General features: G+C 46.2%; 1 protein-coding gene across 5 annotated transcripts in view; it reads right to left on the bottom strand.

Annotated features, from left to right (window-relative positions):
* GNAL (G protein subunit alpha L) overlaps window positions 1–18,261 on the bottom strand; it is a 90,736-nt gene that overhangs the window by 26,634 nt on the left and 45,841 nt on the right. For all 5 annotated transcript variants that reach the window (XM_079942785.1, XM_079942789.1, XM_079942787.1 and 2 more), the window contains one exon: window positions 5,841–5,938. In XM_079942785.1, coding sequence (XP_079798911.1) covers window positions 5,841–5,938 — 98 coding nt within the window. The remainder of the gene's footprint in view (window positions 1–5,840; window positions 5,939–18,261) is intronic.

Raw genomic sequence — 18,261 nt, 5'->3', positions numbered from 1 at the left:
ACCCAGCAGCATGGGGCCTGGAGAGCTCCCCTGCTGTGGACACACCCACATGCTGGGAGGGGGGACCCCCAACTCCACAGAACAGAAGCTCCTACCCTCAGGACCCTCCCAGGCCTTGCCCTGGGGACTTCTTCATCTGGATGTTCACCTGTGTCCTTTATCATATCCTTTAATAAACCGGTAAGCGTTAAGTAGGCATTTCCCTGAATTCTGTGAGCTGTTCTAGCAGAAAACTGAATCCGAGGTGGAGGAGGACACGGGCACCTCCGATCTGCAGTCAAGTGGGACAGACGTGGGGGGTTCCCTGGGGACCTCGTCGTGATTGGCACCTTAAGTGGGGTGTCTCGTGGCCTGAGCCCTTACCCTGTGGGGCCTGAGGATCTCCTGGGAAGGGAGTGTCAGAACTGAGTTAAATGGTGGGACACCCGGCTGGTGTAACACATCTAGTGTCAGAGTGTGGTGAGTGTGGTCACAGTGGGAGCAAAGAGGACCCACGAGGAAAGTGCAGGTTCCCACCCTCAGGACCCTCTCAGAAGCTGCTTCTCGGGGTGAAGTTTCCGAAGACGGCAGAGGAGAACCAGGCTGACCCACTTATACTGAGATATTTGCATGTAATATATTCTTCATACTTAAAAACATTACTGCCCATAAACAGGAGCACTTCCAATGCTACAGATCTAGAAAATGAATCTGAAAATAAACTGGGCTGAAATGAAGGTCAAATCGAGGGTTCAGAAGCACTCAGATAATTGACTGGATATTTAGTGAGTTAACACTATATAGTAAGATGCATATTTAAAATTATAGTTTATTTTACAATGACCTAAAAATCCACTTTGAAGTTGAAACTTCATTTTTGTGAATAATTTCCAGATTGTCCTGAAAGCTCACATTCAAGGACTTGCAAGCCCTGAGATCCAGGCTGGTGTGGAGGGGACAAACGGGCCCCCATGGGCTCCTGCCGGGCGGCAAAGGGCACACGTGGGAAATCACTACACCTTTCTCACTGCTCTTTTCTTTTGAGGGGGATATTCTCTCCTTTCCAGAGTGTTCTAAAACCAATTATGTAAATGGATGTATACGAAAGGTGAGTATCACGTAAACACATGTGTGCAAAGTGTGAGAACCTACATACACTCCAAGTTGTAGAGTTTCAAGTTAGATTAAGCAGAGTATGATTTTATAAACCTGTTCTAAAGATCCAATTTTCCAGGGACTTCCCTGGTGGCTCAGTGGTTAAGAATCCCCACCTGCTAATGCAGGGGACACGGGTTCGAGTCCTGGTCCGGGTATATCACATGCTGCAGAGCAACTAAGCCCACGAGCCACAACTACTGAGCCCATGAGCCACAACTACTGAGCCCGTGAGCCACAACTACTGAGCCCACGTGCCATAGCTACTGAAGCCCATGCGCCCTAGAGCCCGTGCTCCACAACAAAGAGAAGCCACCGCAATGAGAAGTCTGTGCACTGCAACAAAGAGTAGTCCCCACTCTCCCCAGCTAGAGAAAGCCCGCGTGCAGCAACCCAGAACCCAACGCAGCCAAAAATAAATAAATAAATAAATAAAAATCAGATTTTCCCTGATTTCCTTTCTCTCAAAATAGCTGTTTACATGGCTACATAATCACTTATTATTAGCACTTAAAGGAAACGCATTTTGGGGGCTAATGTAGTAGAGATTGTTTTTAATTTTCACAGTGGGAATTGGGGACCTCTGTATGAAATATAATCTCTGCTAATTTGCTCAGCTTGCTTCATGTTGCAAAGACACTCATTTTTACCAAATGTATAACCCTTGAAGTTCATAATAATGATTGTTGCCATGCTCCTCCAGCCAGGCTGGTCCTGGTGTTGGATGGTGCAGTGCCCACCCCGCCTGCCGCAGCCCTGCTTGGGGTCGCAGAGGTGGCCGCTGGCCGGGGTGACAGAGACAACGCTGCCCAGTTGGAGCAAACCCGTCTGCCCTGTTTCCTCTGGGCCCTGGTCTGAGGGTTATGGGATGGCCCCACGGGTCAGCAGACAGGGACAGAGAGGTTGTGATGCCTTGGGCTTCAGTGGCTCTGAGAGACTCAGAACAAATCCCCCCTTTCCTGAAGGAGCCTTAGCAAGTGTCCGCGCCTTGCATGCCAGGTAGCACGCACAGACCCGAGCAGACTTTCTCATTTTTATATGAAAGGTGATCTATAACTTGGGAGCTCCACGTGCGCCCGTGTGTCGCGGCCTGCAGAGGGGGCGATGGGTACAAAGAAGCAGCCCTTAAAATGCTTGCTTAGACTTGAATCTGTTGTTGGGAAGAGGACCGAGAGGAGGCAGGATTTCTGCTCTCACGAGTCCTCACCAAGACTGACTGGTGGTGCCACTGCTTGTCCTGCCCTGGACCCTTCCCTCCCCTGTAATATTTCCTTTTTTAAATTGAGATATAATTCACATAACATAAACCTCACCATTTTGAAGTACACGATTCAGCGGGTTTTAGTATATTTATAACCATCACTACGATTCAGTTCCGGAACATTTTCATTATCCCCAAAAGAAATCCCGTACCCTTTAACAGTCACTCGCAATTTCCCCCTCCCCCAGCCCCTGGCAACCACTAATCTACTTTCTGTCTCTATGAATTTGCCTGTTCTGGGCATTTCATACAACTGGACTCATTCAATATGTGTTATGTCTGGCTTCTCTCACTGAGCCTCACGTTTTCAAGGTTCATCCATGTTGTACCACGTGTTGGTGCTTTGTTCTCTTTTATGGCTAAATAAGATCCCATTGTGTGGCCAGACCACGGCTGTTCATCCAGTTATCCTTTCATGGACATTTGCATTGTTTGTACTTTTTGGCTGTTGTGGATAATGCTGCTGTGAACATTCATGTACACATTATTATGTGGATGTATGTTTTTAATTCTCTTGGGTGTATACCCAGGGGAGAAACTGCCAGGTTCCTCTGTGTTTAAGCTTTTGAGTTACCGTGGCGAGACCATCCTTGGATTCTTCACTGGCAGCTCAGCCCCCCTGGGAAGCGCCTCTTCCCCCAAATAGTCCCGTGGTTTCTGCCATGGAAGAAATTACTTCAACAGGGCTTAGAATGAATCCCTTCTTAATTAGCACTTGGGCTCAAAACACAAGACTGCTGAGCAGGTAACATAGTGACTTAGAGTCACACTGAGATGTCGGCAGATATTTTCTCAGAGGATTCAGAAGAGAGAGGAACAGACCTGTCAGAACCCTGGACTCTGCCAGGGCAAAGCTCAGTGCCCCATCGGCCCCGCGCTGAGCCCCGGGCTCCCGATCTGCCCATTCGCTTATTTCCGATAGCCCTGATTTCATGCAAGAACTCCCACTAAGGAACCAGGTCTTTGAGGAGGAAGAACATGCATTCGCCAAGGAATTGGAACTCCGGGGCGCTGCGCAAGCCGGCATGAGCGTCCTGGTCCCAGGACATCCCCGGCTGGACGTTGAAATGTCCTTTCTGTCCTTTATTTCATGAGCAAAGGTGATGGGAGATGGAAGCAGCTATGTTCCTTCAATATCTTATTTGACAACAAAAAAAATCTGTCTCCATGTGTCGGTCTAACAAGAGTTACTGAAATATTACTTGTTTTTGAAATGTCTCACCCCCAACCTCAACATCTGAGTGCAGAGGAAAAACAAGATTGTTATTAAGAGACAAAGGTTGCTGACCTAACCTGATTCCCATGCATATTAAAATGGATTAAAAAAGCAAAGCTGGGACGTTATGATTGACCCAGATAGTGAGGTTTAGGGGGGAACGGCTTTCTGTGATTCTGCCGAGCCCAGAGTGAAGACCGCAGGAACCCTGGTGTTTTATTTTTGACGAACCTGGGGTCTTGACCTCGTGCCTCAGAGTCTCACTCCCTGTAATTTGAAAGTACGGAACTGAAAGAAATAGCAGAGCTTGGCGGGGGCTCCCCGCCCCGCCACCCCCCAGGTGGGAACCCCGATCTCAGTGGCCTCAGGTTACCCCCTGGACCTCGGTTCCCACGTTGGAGACACAGCAGCAAGAGCTCAGGAGGGCTCACGTGTGCCAGGTGCCACTCTGGGGTTTCGGGTCTCTACTTAACCCTACAACAACTGTACAGGAATACAGCCCATAATTTTATCCCCATGGAAGTAACCTGCCCAAACTCTCTGCTCTCGGCAGCAGAGCAAAGATTTGGATCCTCACTGCCTGTTGTCAAAGCTCATGTTGCTTCTTTTTGTCAAATTTACTTTGCATGTTCTATTTTAAAGTAAACCATTAATTCTATTGCTATGGTGATGCGTTGTCTCTTTTTATAAGAAAGAGAAACTCCTAATGTGACACTGAAGGGCGCTCTGGTCCAGAGGCGACTTCGCTCAAGAAATACTGGGAACCACGGTCAGACACATTCCGCCAGAACCTCAAACGCAAACCTATATGAATGTTAATGTTATCTCCAGCTGTGCTAGAAATTCCCTCTGGCATCACAGCTAGACTTCCCCAAACCAGAGCTTGATGGCATCCTGTCCTCCATAAACGACATCTCCTGGGTCCCTGTCCCAATAACGGCCCCGTGGTCATCCTCAATGACCACCCCCCCCCTTTCCTCCACCTCCCTTGTTTGATCCAGTGCCTGGCTCTGTCCCTGAGGCCCCAGGCTCACCTCCACGGCCACCACCTGCCTGTGTGCACCCACGGGTCTCTGCCGCCTCCGTTTCACCCTCCATGCAGCACCAGAGTGACCTGACAGCCTCACTCTTCCAGCCGATGGCCGCTCGCTGCGTCCGGAGGAAAATCCACATTCCCTGGCCTGGGAGGGTGTGGCCCCTCGACCCCTCTCGCCTGTTCACAGCCACCTCCATCACCGCTGGGTCCCACACGCTTCCTGTCAGTGCTGGGGACATGCCTGCGTCCCCTCCTGGGCCCTGCCCACCCTGCTCAGCACCCCTCGCCCGTGACAGGTGATGGAGCCTGAGCTCCGAGGGGTGGGGAGGGCCCGGGGGTGGCCGCACCTCCCTGTCCTTAAAGTCAGTATTCACAGTGTAGTTCTCAATAGTGTAGATTTGGTCCCAAATACTGTGAATTCCATTTGACGCTTCTGGAACCTTTCCCACAAGTATGGAGTTTTAGAGTTTACAGACTTAAAATGTATAAAAGCTTATTTCTTGCTGCCCAAAGGGTTATTTAAGACAAACTTTAAATACAGTTTTTGTTATCAAATGAGCAAACACAGCTAAAACTCATTGATTAACCTTCTTCTGGGGACCATTATGCTGTAATAGTTATAGACTGAATCTAAAATAGCGAAAGATAGGAAATAGGAAAATGAGAATTTCAGGGAAAAACAGTGAGCCAGCCTTGGCACCAGAGTCCTTTGCTTATTTCTCCTCATACATTTTTTTCATCAAATATTTACTTATTATTTTAATTACCATCTACTCTTGAGGTTCTAGTCTACTTCAAATGTGTGTAGGATGATCTCATTACTTTAAGTAAGAGCTTCGGCCTGGCGGCAGATGTGGGTTATTTAAATTTTAATTTGGGGGCCCCGGCTCCAAAATTAAAACATAGTAATGAATACCTAAGTATGTTATAATTTATGAACATGCCTATAACTCTATAGAAGGCAAAAAATGACTAGAACTGAATACAAAGATCGAGGTAAAATGAATATAACTGCTTCTGGTTCTTCCCCGAAACACTGCCTCCTGCTGGATTTTCAGTTTTGCATCTACTGAACTCATCTTATGTTAAAAGCTGGTTTCTGCAATGAGTTGTTAATTATTTGTTCCTTGTACTTAAGGAAGTTCAGAGATTCTGGGAGGGCAGCACGGATTGGTCCTCGCGGACAGACTCACTATTGGGCGCAGTCGATGAGCTGGTACTCGTTGGACCTCTCGAAGCAGGCCTTCACACCTTCGTCATCCCAGAGCTTCTTCACGTGATCGAAGAATTCCTGAAGTTTGAAAAAGTTACAGATAAGAAAACCCATGTGTTACCTTCTTCCGAAAGTTAAAAGTAAAGAGAAGATGCCAAAAACATTTGCAGGGAGTGCATAAATTGTTTTCTTCGTGGAGGCTGACTCCACACATGGGGTGGAAGGTCCAGATCTCACCACTCAATCTACTGCTCAAACATTCTTATTGTTCCAGAAAGTTCCTCAAAGTGGAAATGACAAGTCAAAAATTAATGACATTCACCAACTATCAATACAACGAAGAATTTAAAGTTCTCAGGACACAACGACCTGACTAGCAGAATGGCCATTTCAGCCGTGAAAAAACATGCTTGTTACAACGGCAAGTTCTGTTTTAGCTGCTTCTTTTAAATTTTCTAGGTGAGCCACGATTATGAATAGACATGGTTGAGCAGACGGGTTAAATTCAGCCCCAAAGCATTAGGTACATAAGAAAGAAACTTTTAAAATTATACCCTTTGGGGATAGTGATTTACTCTTTTTGACCTTTTTAGAAACTCTGAGTTAAGCGTGAACTGGGATTTTTGGTTCACACACTGTGCGCAGGCCCATCCCTTACGGCACCAGCAGCCTCTGAAATAGCAGCCTGTCTACCTCAGTAAAGGTGGCTCTATGAATCCGTATTTCCAAAATTATCCAAATTAAATGAACAGTGCTATGGAAGCAGATGACTATACATTAGCAGCTAAGTATAAAATAAGTTACATAAATTTTCACAAAACTCTTTGTTAGAATATTTATATCCCTTCCCAAACCAAGGAAGCCCCGATTTCCATCTCTGCTCTGCAGGAGAGGGCCTGGGGTGACCCCGCCAGGAAGCAGTCGAGGCTGCTCTCCCTAAGAATCAGCGCAGATTCTTTGCAGGAAGAAACAAGACCTGAGTTGGTTCACGATTCCATACAAGGGTGGATCCAAGTATTGAGGGGCCTGATGCTTACACAACTTGTGGACCCTCTTTGAAAAAAAGGAACACAGAATTATGGGTACAAATCAGGTACAAGACCTGGAAGGGGGAGCAGGGGGCCCTGAGTGCAGCTTCACCAGGTTCTAGTCCATCCCAGCCTGACTCCCAGTGTCGGGAACAGCTTTTAAGCTTGTGCCGCACGTCTCTGTATCTATCGTGCCTGCCTGTCATCAACAACAAACCCAAACTGCCCACAGGGGACAGGAAGGGACAGTCTCCACGCCAAGGAGAGGAGCTGGACCCTCAGCGTTTACCCTGTCTCCCTGGATTGATGCTTCCTTCTGGAATCTTCCAGGGCCGCTCTCATCACTCCATTGAAGGAGTCTGTGGGCTTCCTTGAAAAATTTCCTTCAAAGAGTCAAACGAGGAGACACACACACACACACACACACGCACCCCAGGTCTAAAGAGAAATGCTCTATTGTGCTATTATCCGGACGGTCCAGGAGGGCAGTTATACCCCTGTCGTGGTGATATTGGGATTTGAGCCCCACTTTCCCCCTACTGCAGACCCCTGTGCAGTGGTCCTGGAAGAAAGTTCCTTACTGTCTTTAACAAGTGTCAGAATCATTTTTTCTTCAACAGTCTGAGCAAAAGCCTTTGAGACAGAGTCACAGAGGGGTGCTTGACCCAAGAAACAAAATGCACGGTTCCTGGGGACATGCCGACAGCAGAGTGAGATGGGAACCGTGAGTGCCGGGATCTTACAGCAGGCGCCGTGGACAACACGGAGGAGACAGAACAGGCTCGATCTGCTGCTTTGTCTTCCTTGTTGGGAAACAAGAAGCGGGATTAGACCAGGGCCAGGTCCCCAGGATTCCCTACGTTTGCTCTTTAAGGAGTTCTCAGATCTTCGTGGAAAATTTCAGGGCTGCTGCTGCTGTGGCCCCTTCACCTTTTTATCAGGGAAAATGTCAAACTTACACAAGGAGAGAGAACGCCCCCTGGGCACTCACTACCCACAGGCAGATTCCACACTCAAGTGGCTGTTCTCTTTTATCTGTATCTCAGCCCTTTTCTCCACCTTTTTTTTTTTTTTTTGGAGTATAATTGCTTTACAATGATGTGTTAGTTTCTGCTTTATAACAAAGTGAATCAGTTATACATATACATATATCCCCATATCTCTTCCCTCTTTCATCTCCCTCCCACCTTTATTATTTAATAGCAGTTCTCTCACACCATATTATTTTATTTCAACATTATTTCTAAAAGATAAATCTTTAGAAGTCATAGCCACAATACCACAATCTCAAATAAAAATACATAAACCAGTAAAGAAATGATTCTGTAAAATCATTAACCACTGCAGCTTCTTTAGCTGTGCTCAAACATTTGTCCAGAGCCTGGCTAGAATTCTTGTACATTTGTTAAAACAACTGGGAAATAAATATGAGGAATACTTTTAGTATGCCTCCGTTAGCAACTAAGATGAATAATACTAAATAAAAATAATTTCAGTGGGGTGTGTGTGTGTGTGTGTGTGTGTGTGTGTGACTGAAAAGGTGATTCACAGTGAAGTCTCACTTGTTTTTGACATCTGAGAGTTGAGAGACACTGAGAGCATAAAAAGAAAATTACTAAATGACATTTCTTAATTTTTTCTGTATTATTGAATTTGAGAATCACCTTGTGATCTTCATATATTTAGCAACTGAAATACATGGTCATTTATGTCATTCTAATTCAAAGGAGTTTGAGTTGTGTTATAGAAAATAAACATGATAATGATACCAAATTAAACCTACTTTTAAAAAGCAAGGCTTTAAATTTTCATAGCATAATTTTGATGTTTAAATCAAAATTTAAACTAAAATTAAATACCCAACTCCTCCATTTCCTATTATAGCACTTTCCTTCTCGTTCTGCTGTTTACGCCTTCCTGTAGGTATAAAGTGTACTCAAAGCTAGCCTGGAATTCTCAGGTAGGTAACAATTTAAAAAAAAATCTTTAGGGCTTCCCTGGTGGCGCAGTGGTTGAGAGTGTGCCTGCCGATGCAGGGGACGCGGGTTAGTGCCCCGGTCTGGGAAGATCCCACATGCCGTGGAGAGGCTGGGCCCGTGAGCCATGGCCGCTGGGCCTGCGCGTCCGGAGCCTGTGCTCCGCAACGGGAGAGGCCACAACAGTGAGAGGCCCGCGTACCACAAAAAAAAAAAAAAATTTTTTTTAATTCTTTGTAACTGCTTTGAAACAAATAAATGTCTGCCAATAAGAAATGTAAAAAATTATTGCATGATTTCTCTGCTAATGTAATACAATAAAACAACTTTTGGTTACACTGACACTTAAGATTCACTTTTTGTTTTGGACATAACCATCAAAAGCATAATATTTCTTATCTGGTGAAAGAGATGTCGTCCAGTGGCCTGGAGGGCACCCAGGTCTCAGGTGGAGCTGCTCCCACATGTGGTGCCCTGTCCTGAGGGTGGTGGAAACCCTTACTGGGTTGAGTGAAAATTGTTATTCCTAGGATGACTTATGGAAAATATTCCTCTTTAATTTTAGTGTCAGTAATACTTTTTTGCATCTCTCAAGAAAATGCTTTACCAATTTCATTATTAATTTTTAATCCTCTGGGATCCTGTGACTTTTCTGCTGCTTTCATTTATGTCACTGAATTGACCGCCAAGAAGCTCAGAAATCCCGTTTGGGGGTTGGTCCCAGCTTGTGTGTAGACCTTGCCTTTATGCTCTGGGTACCAACTTCACCTCTGCTACCACATCACTCACTCACCTGTTCCTAGCTTCCTTCTGTCATACTTTGGTTTTTTTAAATTAACTTGTATTATAACTTTGTGAGTGGCACTAAATCCTTTCTGGAACACGCTGGAGCAAAAATAAATGATTACCGGAACTTTCCACGGTAATGCAGTGAACAACGGCCACCATGACCATCAAATGGGCCTCAGAAACAGTCAGGAGAGTAGCCATTTAAGTAGAATTTTCTAAAGCTCAAGTTTGGGTCTGATTCATTTAAAATACACCTACTCAGTTGTACCCCTCGGGGAGTAGAACGATCTAATAGGTTTCTGTCATTTCTTTTTTCAGATATCTGGTGGATGTCAAGTTGAAGGTCTGTATGGGATCCATCACACCTGGTTATTTATAATCTCTGTCCATCCTCAGGTCTAAGTTAATACAGGATGCTTCAAATTCTATTTAGAAACAGCTTTCAGAGACCAGGCTAAACAAACCAAATAAAGTGTCGACAGTAATCAGGGGTCCCCAAGCCCGAGTCTTTCCCAGCATGAAGCATGACCTCCGTGGGTGACAACCACAGCAAGTAACCAAACGTAAAGTGGCGTCACCCTGGCCTTTCCTGGGGCCTCGTGGGTCCCAGGCAAGCTTCTCAGGGTCTTCGGCCGAGGGCTCACTTGAGTCTCAAATACCCTGCCATGCAGGTGATGCAGCTCTCGTTTTACAGATGACGAAATGGGAATGATCTTGGATCCTTTGTACTTGCCTGAGCCCCTGACTAGGACGTGATCAGTCTGGATCTGGAAGCAGCCTCAGGGCCTGGCCAGCTCCCTCCTTCTCTTCTGTAGCAGCTCCTCATGGCTGGAGACCAGTGAGAGCAAACCCACATTTACAATATACATCACACTCGTCTTTCTCCCCCTGTGACAGCCAACTTTAACTATTCTTAGAATCATTTCTAACAGCCTCTTGAGGTATACTTTATACGCCCTAAAATTCACCCATTTACTTATCCGGTCACACACCCAACTAACACAGCCAAGTCTTAGAACCCCTCCACCATCTGCCCCCTTCCCTGGTCTCAGACAACTGCCAATCTACTTTGGTCTCTATAGTTTTGCCTTTTCTAGAAATTTTGTATAAATGAAATCATAGAGTCTTTTGTGTCTGGCTTCTTTCACTTAGCCTGATTTCTCTGAGATTCACCCATTTTGTTATGTATTTTAGCAGCTTAAAAAAAAACTGCTGAGTCCTATTCCATTGTATGGATAAGATCACATTTTGCTTGTTTACTCACTCACCAGTGGATGGACATTGGGGTTATTTATGGTTTTTGACTGTTATGAGTAATGCTGCTAGGAATATCTGTGTACCAGGCTTTGTATGGACTTCTATTATCATCCCTTTTGGGTTAATACCCAGGAGTGGAATTGCTGGGTTACAGGACAGGTGCATGTTTAACTTTAAAAAATGGCTAAATTGTTTTCCAAAGTGACCATTCCATTTGCACTGTCAAGAGCAATGGGTAGGGGTTCGAGTTCCTCCAAACCTCACCAATACTTGGTTTTGTTAGTCTTTTTGATTTTAATTATGCTAACGGGTGTGTAATGGCATCTGGCTGTGGTTTAAGTTTGCATCTCCCTTATGGCCAATGACGATGGACATCGTTTCACGTTGGCTGCTCGCATATCTTCATTTTGAGGTGTCCGTTCAAATATTTTTCCCATTAAAAAATTGGGTTGTATGTCTTCTTATTATTGTTTTATTTTTCATAAGAGTAAAATATTCTAAAAAATTGCCTGGATTCAAATCCTTTCTTAGCTACAGGTTTCGCCAACATTTTCTCACCCAATGTGGCTCGCATTTTAATTTTCCTAAGCATTTTTTTTTTTTTTTTTTTTTTTGCAGTACGCGGGCCTCTCACTGTTGCGGCCTCTCTCATTGCGGAGCACAGGCTCCAGAGGCGCAGGCTCAGCGGCCATGGCTCATAGGCTCAGCCGCTCCGTGGCATGTGGGATCTTCCCAGACCAGGGCACGAACCCGTGTCCTCTGCATCGGCAGGCGGCCTCTCAACCACTGCGCCACCAGGGAAGCCCATTCCTAAGCATCTTTTGATGAGCAAAGCTTTTAATTTTGATGATGTCTAATTAATCATTTTTTTAAGTTTATTTATTTATTTGGCTGTGCCAGTTCTTAGTTGCGGCATGCGGGATCTTTAGTTGCAGTGTGAGAACTCTCAGTTGCAGCATGCATGTGGGATCTAGTTCCCTGACCAGGGATCGAACCCGGGCCCCCTGCATTGGGAGTGTGGAGTCTTAGCCACTGGACCACCAGGGAAGTCCCTAATTAATCAGTTTTTGCTTTTCACTTTTTGTGTTCTAAGAAATCTTTGCCTAACCCAAAGTAAAGTTTTTTTCTCCAAGATCTCTTCTAAAAGTTTAATATTTTTAGCTCTTAGATTTAGGTCTACAATCTGAGTTAATTTGGGGATATGGTGGGAGGAAAGGGTCAGGCTTCACTTTTTTCCATGCGGATATGTAGCTTCCCCCCCCAGCATATTTACTGAAAAGACTACCCTTTCTCCATTGAATTTTTGAAACTGACCTTCGTACCTTTGCTGAAACTGACCATACACACGTGGGTCTGTTCCTGGACTTAATTCTGTTCCACCCACCCACATGTCCATCCTTGTGCCAACTCCATCCATCATGATTACCGTAGCTCTGTAGTCAGTCTTAAAATTAGGTGTTAAGTCCTGCAACTTTGTTCTTTTCCAACATCATTCTGACTATTCTTGGTCTTCTGAATTTCCACATATGTCTGAGAACTGGCCTGTAAGTTTCTATAGAAAAGCTGCTGGTATTTGGCTGGAATTGCACTGCCTCTCTAGGTTGCTTTGGGGAGAAGTGCCATTTTAACAACAATGAGCTTTTTAATCCATGAACATGGTAATATCTGTTTGTGTCTTATTTTCTCTCAACGATGTTTCCTAGTTTTCAGTGTATACATCTTTCATTTGTTAGGGTTTTTTTCCTAAGTAATTTTTTTGGATGTTGTTTTGAAGGTGCATTTTTTTTTAAATTTCATTTTTGGAATTTTTCATGGCTAGTACAAAGAAATACAGTTGACATCTGTATTCGATCCTATATCCAGCAACCTTGTTAATTTCATGTATTAGTTCCAGAGGCTTTCACTTCCTTCCTATGTAGCTGAGCAGAGAGTTACCCACAAAGCTCTGGCCTGTCTCTTTTCTCCCTGAAGCATGACCCACAAGGGCTGGGGCAGAATCAGAATTCCCTGTGGTTCCAAGGTTCAGGGAGACTGAGCCAAAGGGGCCTTTGCTGCCCACCATGGCCAGGTGGCATGCGTTTTGCTGCTCTTGCACTTGGTTTAAAAAAAATTTTTTTTAAGATATAGTAAGATTTGTCTAAGGACTCTACCTTTTATTTCCAAATTATAGTCTCACAAAACAACTGATAAGTATAAAGTTCTAGTAATTAGATCCATGACCCATAGTAGAGAGTTAAAGAAATCTACCCCATTGTGATGGGAACATATAATTTTCCTTAAGTATTTTTTCCCCACCAAATTAATTTTTTAGCTTTTGATTTTCTCCTTCACAATACTCCCACTCTTATACCTAAGATTCTCTCTAAAATCCTAATTCTCTGAGAAACTTGTGCACTTGAAGCATGCCAAAGAGACTCACAGGAGAAACTTATTTGTGTGGGAACAGAAATAAAATAATTATGTATTTTTATTAGGGATAAGAGACTCAAAGAATCACGACTTTGGTCTTTGCTTCCAGACAGGCTCTGTCAAGTCGTCTGACAAAAGTTCTCCGTGGCATCAAGCTTGATTATGTAACACCTGGAGGTATTATTCTTGGTCTTTTAGTCACTCTGAGTCCTGTTTTACGTGCTGAGAGGCAAAATGGAGGGAGAAGACCCTCTTTTTGGGAACAGGTTAGATTTAAAGCAAATGTCTGTAGAAGTGGGTTTGGTATATTCCTACTGACAATGGCTGTAGAATTAGATACATATTTCTTTGGGAAAATTTTAGTGTAAAACATAGTAGAGGTGCCTAATGAGGAATCCTAAAACAATATTTCTGGTTGAGCATGGATTTTGGGTTCAGGTCCCAGCCAGGGGAGCTTCTTCACTCTGACCACTATGTCCTATTCCCCGGGGACAGAACGGGTCCTTCTGGTCACAGGCTGGAGCTTCAGCTGGAGTGATGAGCACACAGCCGACAGGTGGAGGAGGAGGGTGAGGATGTGCACGTGAGGGGCCAGGGCAGGAGAGAGGCGGTGAGAGGGTAGCAGGAAGACAAAATTAGAAGCGGGTGGGTGGACCAGGCCTCAGGACAGCCAAGAGGTGAGGACTGACCTGTGAAGTGCTGCTGGGGGGAGGGTCAGGGAGTTCTTGGCTTTGGGCACAAGGACAGGGCCAGAACACGGGCTGCAGATCTGGTAGCATCATGACAAGGCCGCCAGGTGCCAACAGGCTCACAGAGAAGCACGTGGCAGGGAAGAGAAGGCCATGCAGGCTTGAGGACTGAATTCCAGAAACAGCTTCAGGACACCCAAGGGCACGAGGCATCACACCAGGCGCTGGGGAGGGGGCACGGGTTCTGAACACAAGAAGGGAACGTCCAGATCACCAGCAAGAGGTAGGTTATGGTGGCCAAGAGTGGGCCTCGGGGACAGGAGCCCCGAGGGCACTGCTGTCGCACTGAGCTGCACCCTGAGCTTCTGGTGCCTGGGCTCCCAGACCCCGTGCTCCCCGCCACAAGGCCCCCAGATTCCTGCACTTACAGCTGGAGAGAGAGTGGGGCTGGCTGAACAGGACTGCAGCTGCTTTCTAGAAACAAGGGCCAAGCCCTTGTAGGAGAACGTGTGCAGTCCCATGGAAGGGCGCCTGGAAGCTGAGCCTCCAAGTCCCCACACGGGAGGGGGTCCCCGGGGCCCTGGAGAGCCCCACCTCAGCCAGTAAGCAGCGGGGGGGCGGGGAGGAGGAAGGGGAGTGGGCTGGGCCAGGGTGCAGGCCCACGGTCCCCAGTTACTAAGGGGGATCTTAGTAATTAGCTAAGCTGCACGTGTACCCGACACCCTACAACAGGCTGAGGGTGTCCTCAGTGGGAATGTGCAGCCTCCCTGAGAGGAAACAATGGTTAAATGGAAACGCAACACCCGCGGTGCATTCCTGGAGGGATTAGGGGATTCACGTTTCCACGAAAAAAAGATTTCAAAGGCGCAGCAGATCTCCTGTGCAAACCTGCAGCAGCTGCGAATCTGGCACCAGACACAAAAGGGAAGGAAAACTGTCCAAAGAACCCAAAGACCTTGATATTCTAAACTCATGTGTTTGTATGAGACCACCTTTAAGATTTCTTCCAGTTCTGGGACTCTCTGATTTTAAGTTTTATATTTTCCCTCTGTCTATTTTTAATGGAACAGTTTTATTGACCTATAATGCATATGCCATACAGTTTACCCATTTAAAGTGTACAAGTCAGTAGTTTTCAGTTTATTCACAGAGTTGTGCACCCATCACCACGATCACCTTTAGAACGTGTCCATCACCCCAGAGAAACCCTGCACCCACGAGCAGTCACTCCTTATTCTCACCTCCCTCTGCCCCTGGCAAACACCAGTCCACTTTCTGTCTCTACGGATCTGCCTGTTCTGATGTTTCATTAAAAAGGGACTCATACGATGCGTAGCCTTTTGTGTCAGGCTTTCATTTAGCATAATGTTTCCAAGGGTGTAACATGGGTCAGTGCTTCATTCCTTTTATGGCCAAGTAAGATCCCACTGTGTCGATGGACCACGTGGGTTCATCCATTCATCCTTCGATGGACATTTGGGCTGTTGCACGTTTTGGCTGTTGTGAATAGTGCTGCTGTGAACATTCGTGTACAGGTATTCGAGTAAATGTAGGTTTTTAATTATCTTGGGTGTATACGTAGGAGAGGGCCTCCTTTCCCAAGAGAAACATCTGGAACCATTTTACAAGAGTTACTAGTTGGAATTTCTGATTCATCATGCTTAATTCATCTCAGCATTCAGCAGCTTTATTAAATGTTCTTTTACGCGAACGGAGGCAGGCAGTGCAGCCAGTGTTACAAGATGTCACTCTTGTCCAGCTCTTGAACGTGTTTTTTTTTTTTTTTTTTGTGGTACGCGGTCCTCTCACTGTTGTGGCCTCTCCTGTTGCAGAGCACAGGCTCTGGACGCGCAGGCTCAGCGGCCATGGCTCACAGGCCCAGCCGCTCCGTGGCATGTGGGATCTTCCCGGAGCGGGGCACGAACCCGTGTCCCCTGCATCGGCAGGCGGACTCTCAACCACTGCGCCACCAGGGAAGCCCCTTGAACGTGTTTCTGATTTAAACTTGAACACAGATGGACCTGACATTCCTGGAGCTCCCGACAATTCTCGACAACAAGGAAGCCTCCTCCTGGGCCCACTCTTTGCCTCCTGAGCTGACTTTGGCCACGATGGTCTGGAAGAGGAGAGATCAGCGCAGCCCAAGGGGCTGTCTGTGACACAAGAAACCCTGTAAATGGATGGCTTCTGCTCTTACTCTCTCAATCTTTTAGGCCAGTTACCTCAGTGGTGATGACAGGATCTTGGGGGAAAACCCATAAGAAGCATGATCTTTATTAGTTTTTTGCTAACTTGACTCTAAATACCATGAAAATGATATTTGTTTGGCAAGTGCACTGTCCAGAGGGAATCAAAGAAGGCATCTGACAATTGTAGGAAGAAGAAACATTTTTCTTGTAATCTTTACCCGAAACCCACTTTCTTCCTAGACAAGAAAAATGTTCCTAACCTTCCAGGGAATTGGGTAACCAGGTCCATGTTGGAAAAAGCTTTGATGTCATAAGTGGTCCATGTGATGATTCTGCACCGCTCGGCTCACCGCGGTGACTGTTCCGAGGACCTGCCCGGGAGCACGTATCTGAGCGCCATCTCCTCACTATGCGACCATGAGCAACTTCCTCAGAAGAACCTGTTACCTGAAGGTGAAGAGCAGTTCTCGCCTCTCCGCGGGTGTCCAGTGCACACCGGACACTCGACACGGCCGGAGCCGAGCTCCTGACCCCCCACACCTGCCCTGCAACTTGGCGGATGGAGGCTGTGTCTCTCCGGTGGCTCAGACTGAGCCCTGAAGTCACCTGGATGCTCCTGTGTCTCTCAGGCACATGAAATCCATCACCATGGCTCCACCTCCACCGCTTGCCGGGTTCCGACCAGTGGCCTCTCTCACCTGATTACTGCAAGTGCCTCCCACCTGCCACATCTTCGGGGCTGCACAGAGCAGTCAGCTGGGGTCACCGCCGTGCTCACCACCTACAGCCTGTCCGCTCAGGGTCCCTGCGTGACACCAGCCCTGTTTCTCTGGCGCCCCCTTTCTGTCGCCTATCCAGCATCTTGTCCCCATTCTGCCCTCCCTCTCGGTCACTGTTCCAGCCATACTGGCCTCCCTCTCGCACCCGGGCAGCGCCTTAGCCTTGCTGTGCGGCTGCCTCTTCTCCTTCGGGGCCTCCCCAGTCCCCTTCCCAATGAGACCCTCTCTAACCATCCTCAGTCTTCCACGCCCAGGCCCCCCCGCTGCACGGGCTGTTCCTGTGTCCACAGCGCTCAGCACTTCCTAAAGCCTGCAATTAACTCATTCACTATGTCCTACTTAGTCTCTGTATCCCCTGCTACACTGTCAGCCCCACGAGGCAGGGATCTTCATGTTTTTTGTCCTTGACACTTAGTAAGAGCTCAATAAATATTTGTGTCATGAGTGCTTGGGTGAATAAGCTTTTCTGGAAAGTCCCCTTCTCTTGGCCTGAGCAGGACTTTCCTCATAACAAAACTGATTTCACTTTCAGTACAAGGCTTTTCATTACATCTGCCTCTTGGTCACTATCCTCAAATCTGTAGCTTAGCATGAATAATACACGGTCAAAATGCTATATTTATAAGTTAATTTAATCTATTTTTCACTCAACAGAAATTTAAGAAAGGTAATTATTCCTGACGGTAGGCACAGACGTTGTTAGATGCCTGCCTATACATGTCTTTTTAAAAGATTAAGAAAATTGAGGTGAAATTCACAGAATAGAAAGTGAACTATTTTAAAGTGTGCATTAGTAGAACCACGATGTTGTGTAACCAACACCTCTATTTGTAGGTCCCAAAACTTCCATCGTCCAAAAGAAAATCCCTTGCCCACAGAGCAGTAACTCTCCATCCTCTCTTCCACGCAACACGAGGCAACCACTCTTCTGCCTTCTGTCTCTGTGGATGCTACCTAGTGTGGAGAATTCATACAGCTGGAATCACACAGCACGTGGCCCTCTGTGTCTGGCTTCCTTCACTGAGCATGTTTTCGAGGCCCATCCACATTGCAGCATGTGTCACAGCTTCGTTCCTTTGTAGCTGAGTAATATTCCATCGTACGGATCCACCACATTGTGTTCATCAGTTCATCTGTGGATGAACTTTTGGTTTGTTTCCACTTTTTGGCTATTCTGAATAACGCTGCTATCGACACTAGTTTACACATCTCCTCAATTCCCTGCTTTCAATTATTTTGGAATTGCTGGGTCATATGATGATAGCTCTACGTTTAGCCTTTTAAG

The sequence above is a fragment of the Stenella coeruleoalba genome, assembly GCF_951394435.1.
Source record: "Stenella coeruleoalba genome assembly, chromosome: 14".
NCBI lineage: Eukaryota > Metazoa > Chordata > Mammalia > Artiodactyla > Delphinidae > Stenella > Stenella coeruleoalba.
Note: the sequence above shows the minus strand (reverse complement) of the source record. Positions and strands in the feature narration are given on the sequence as shown.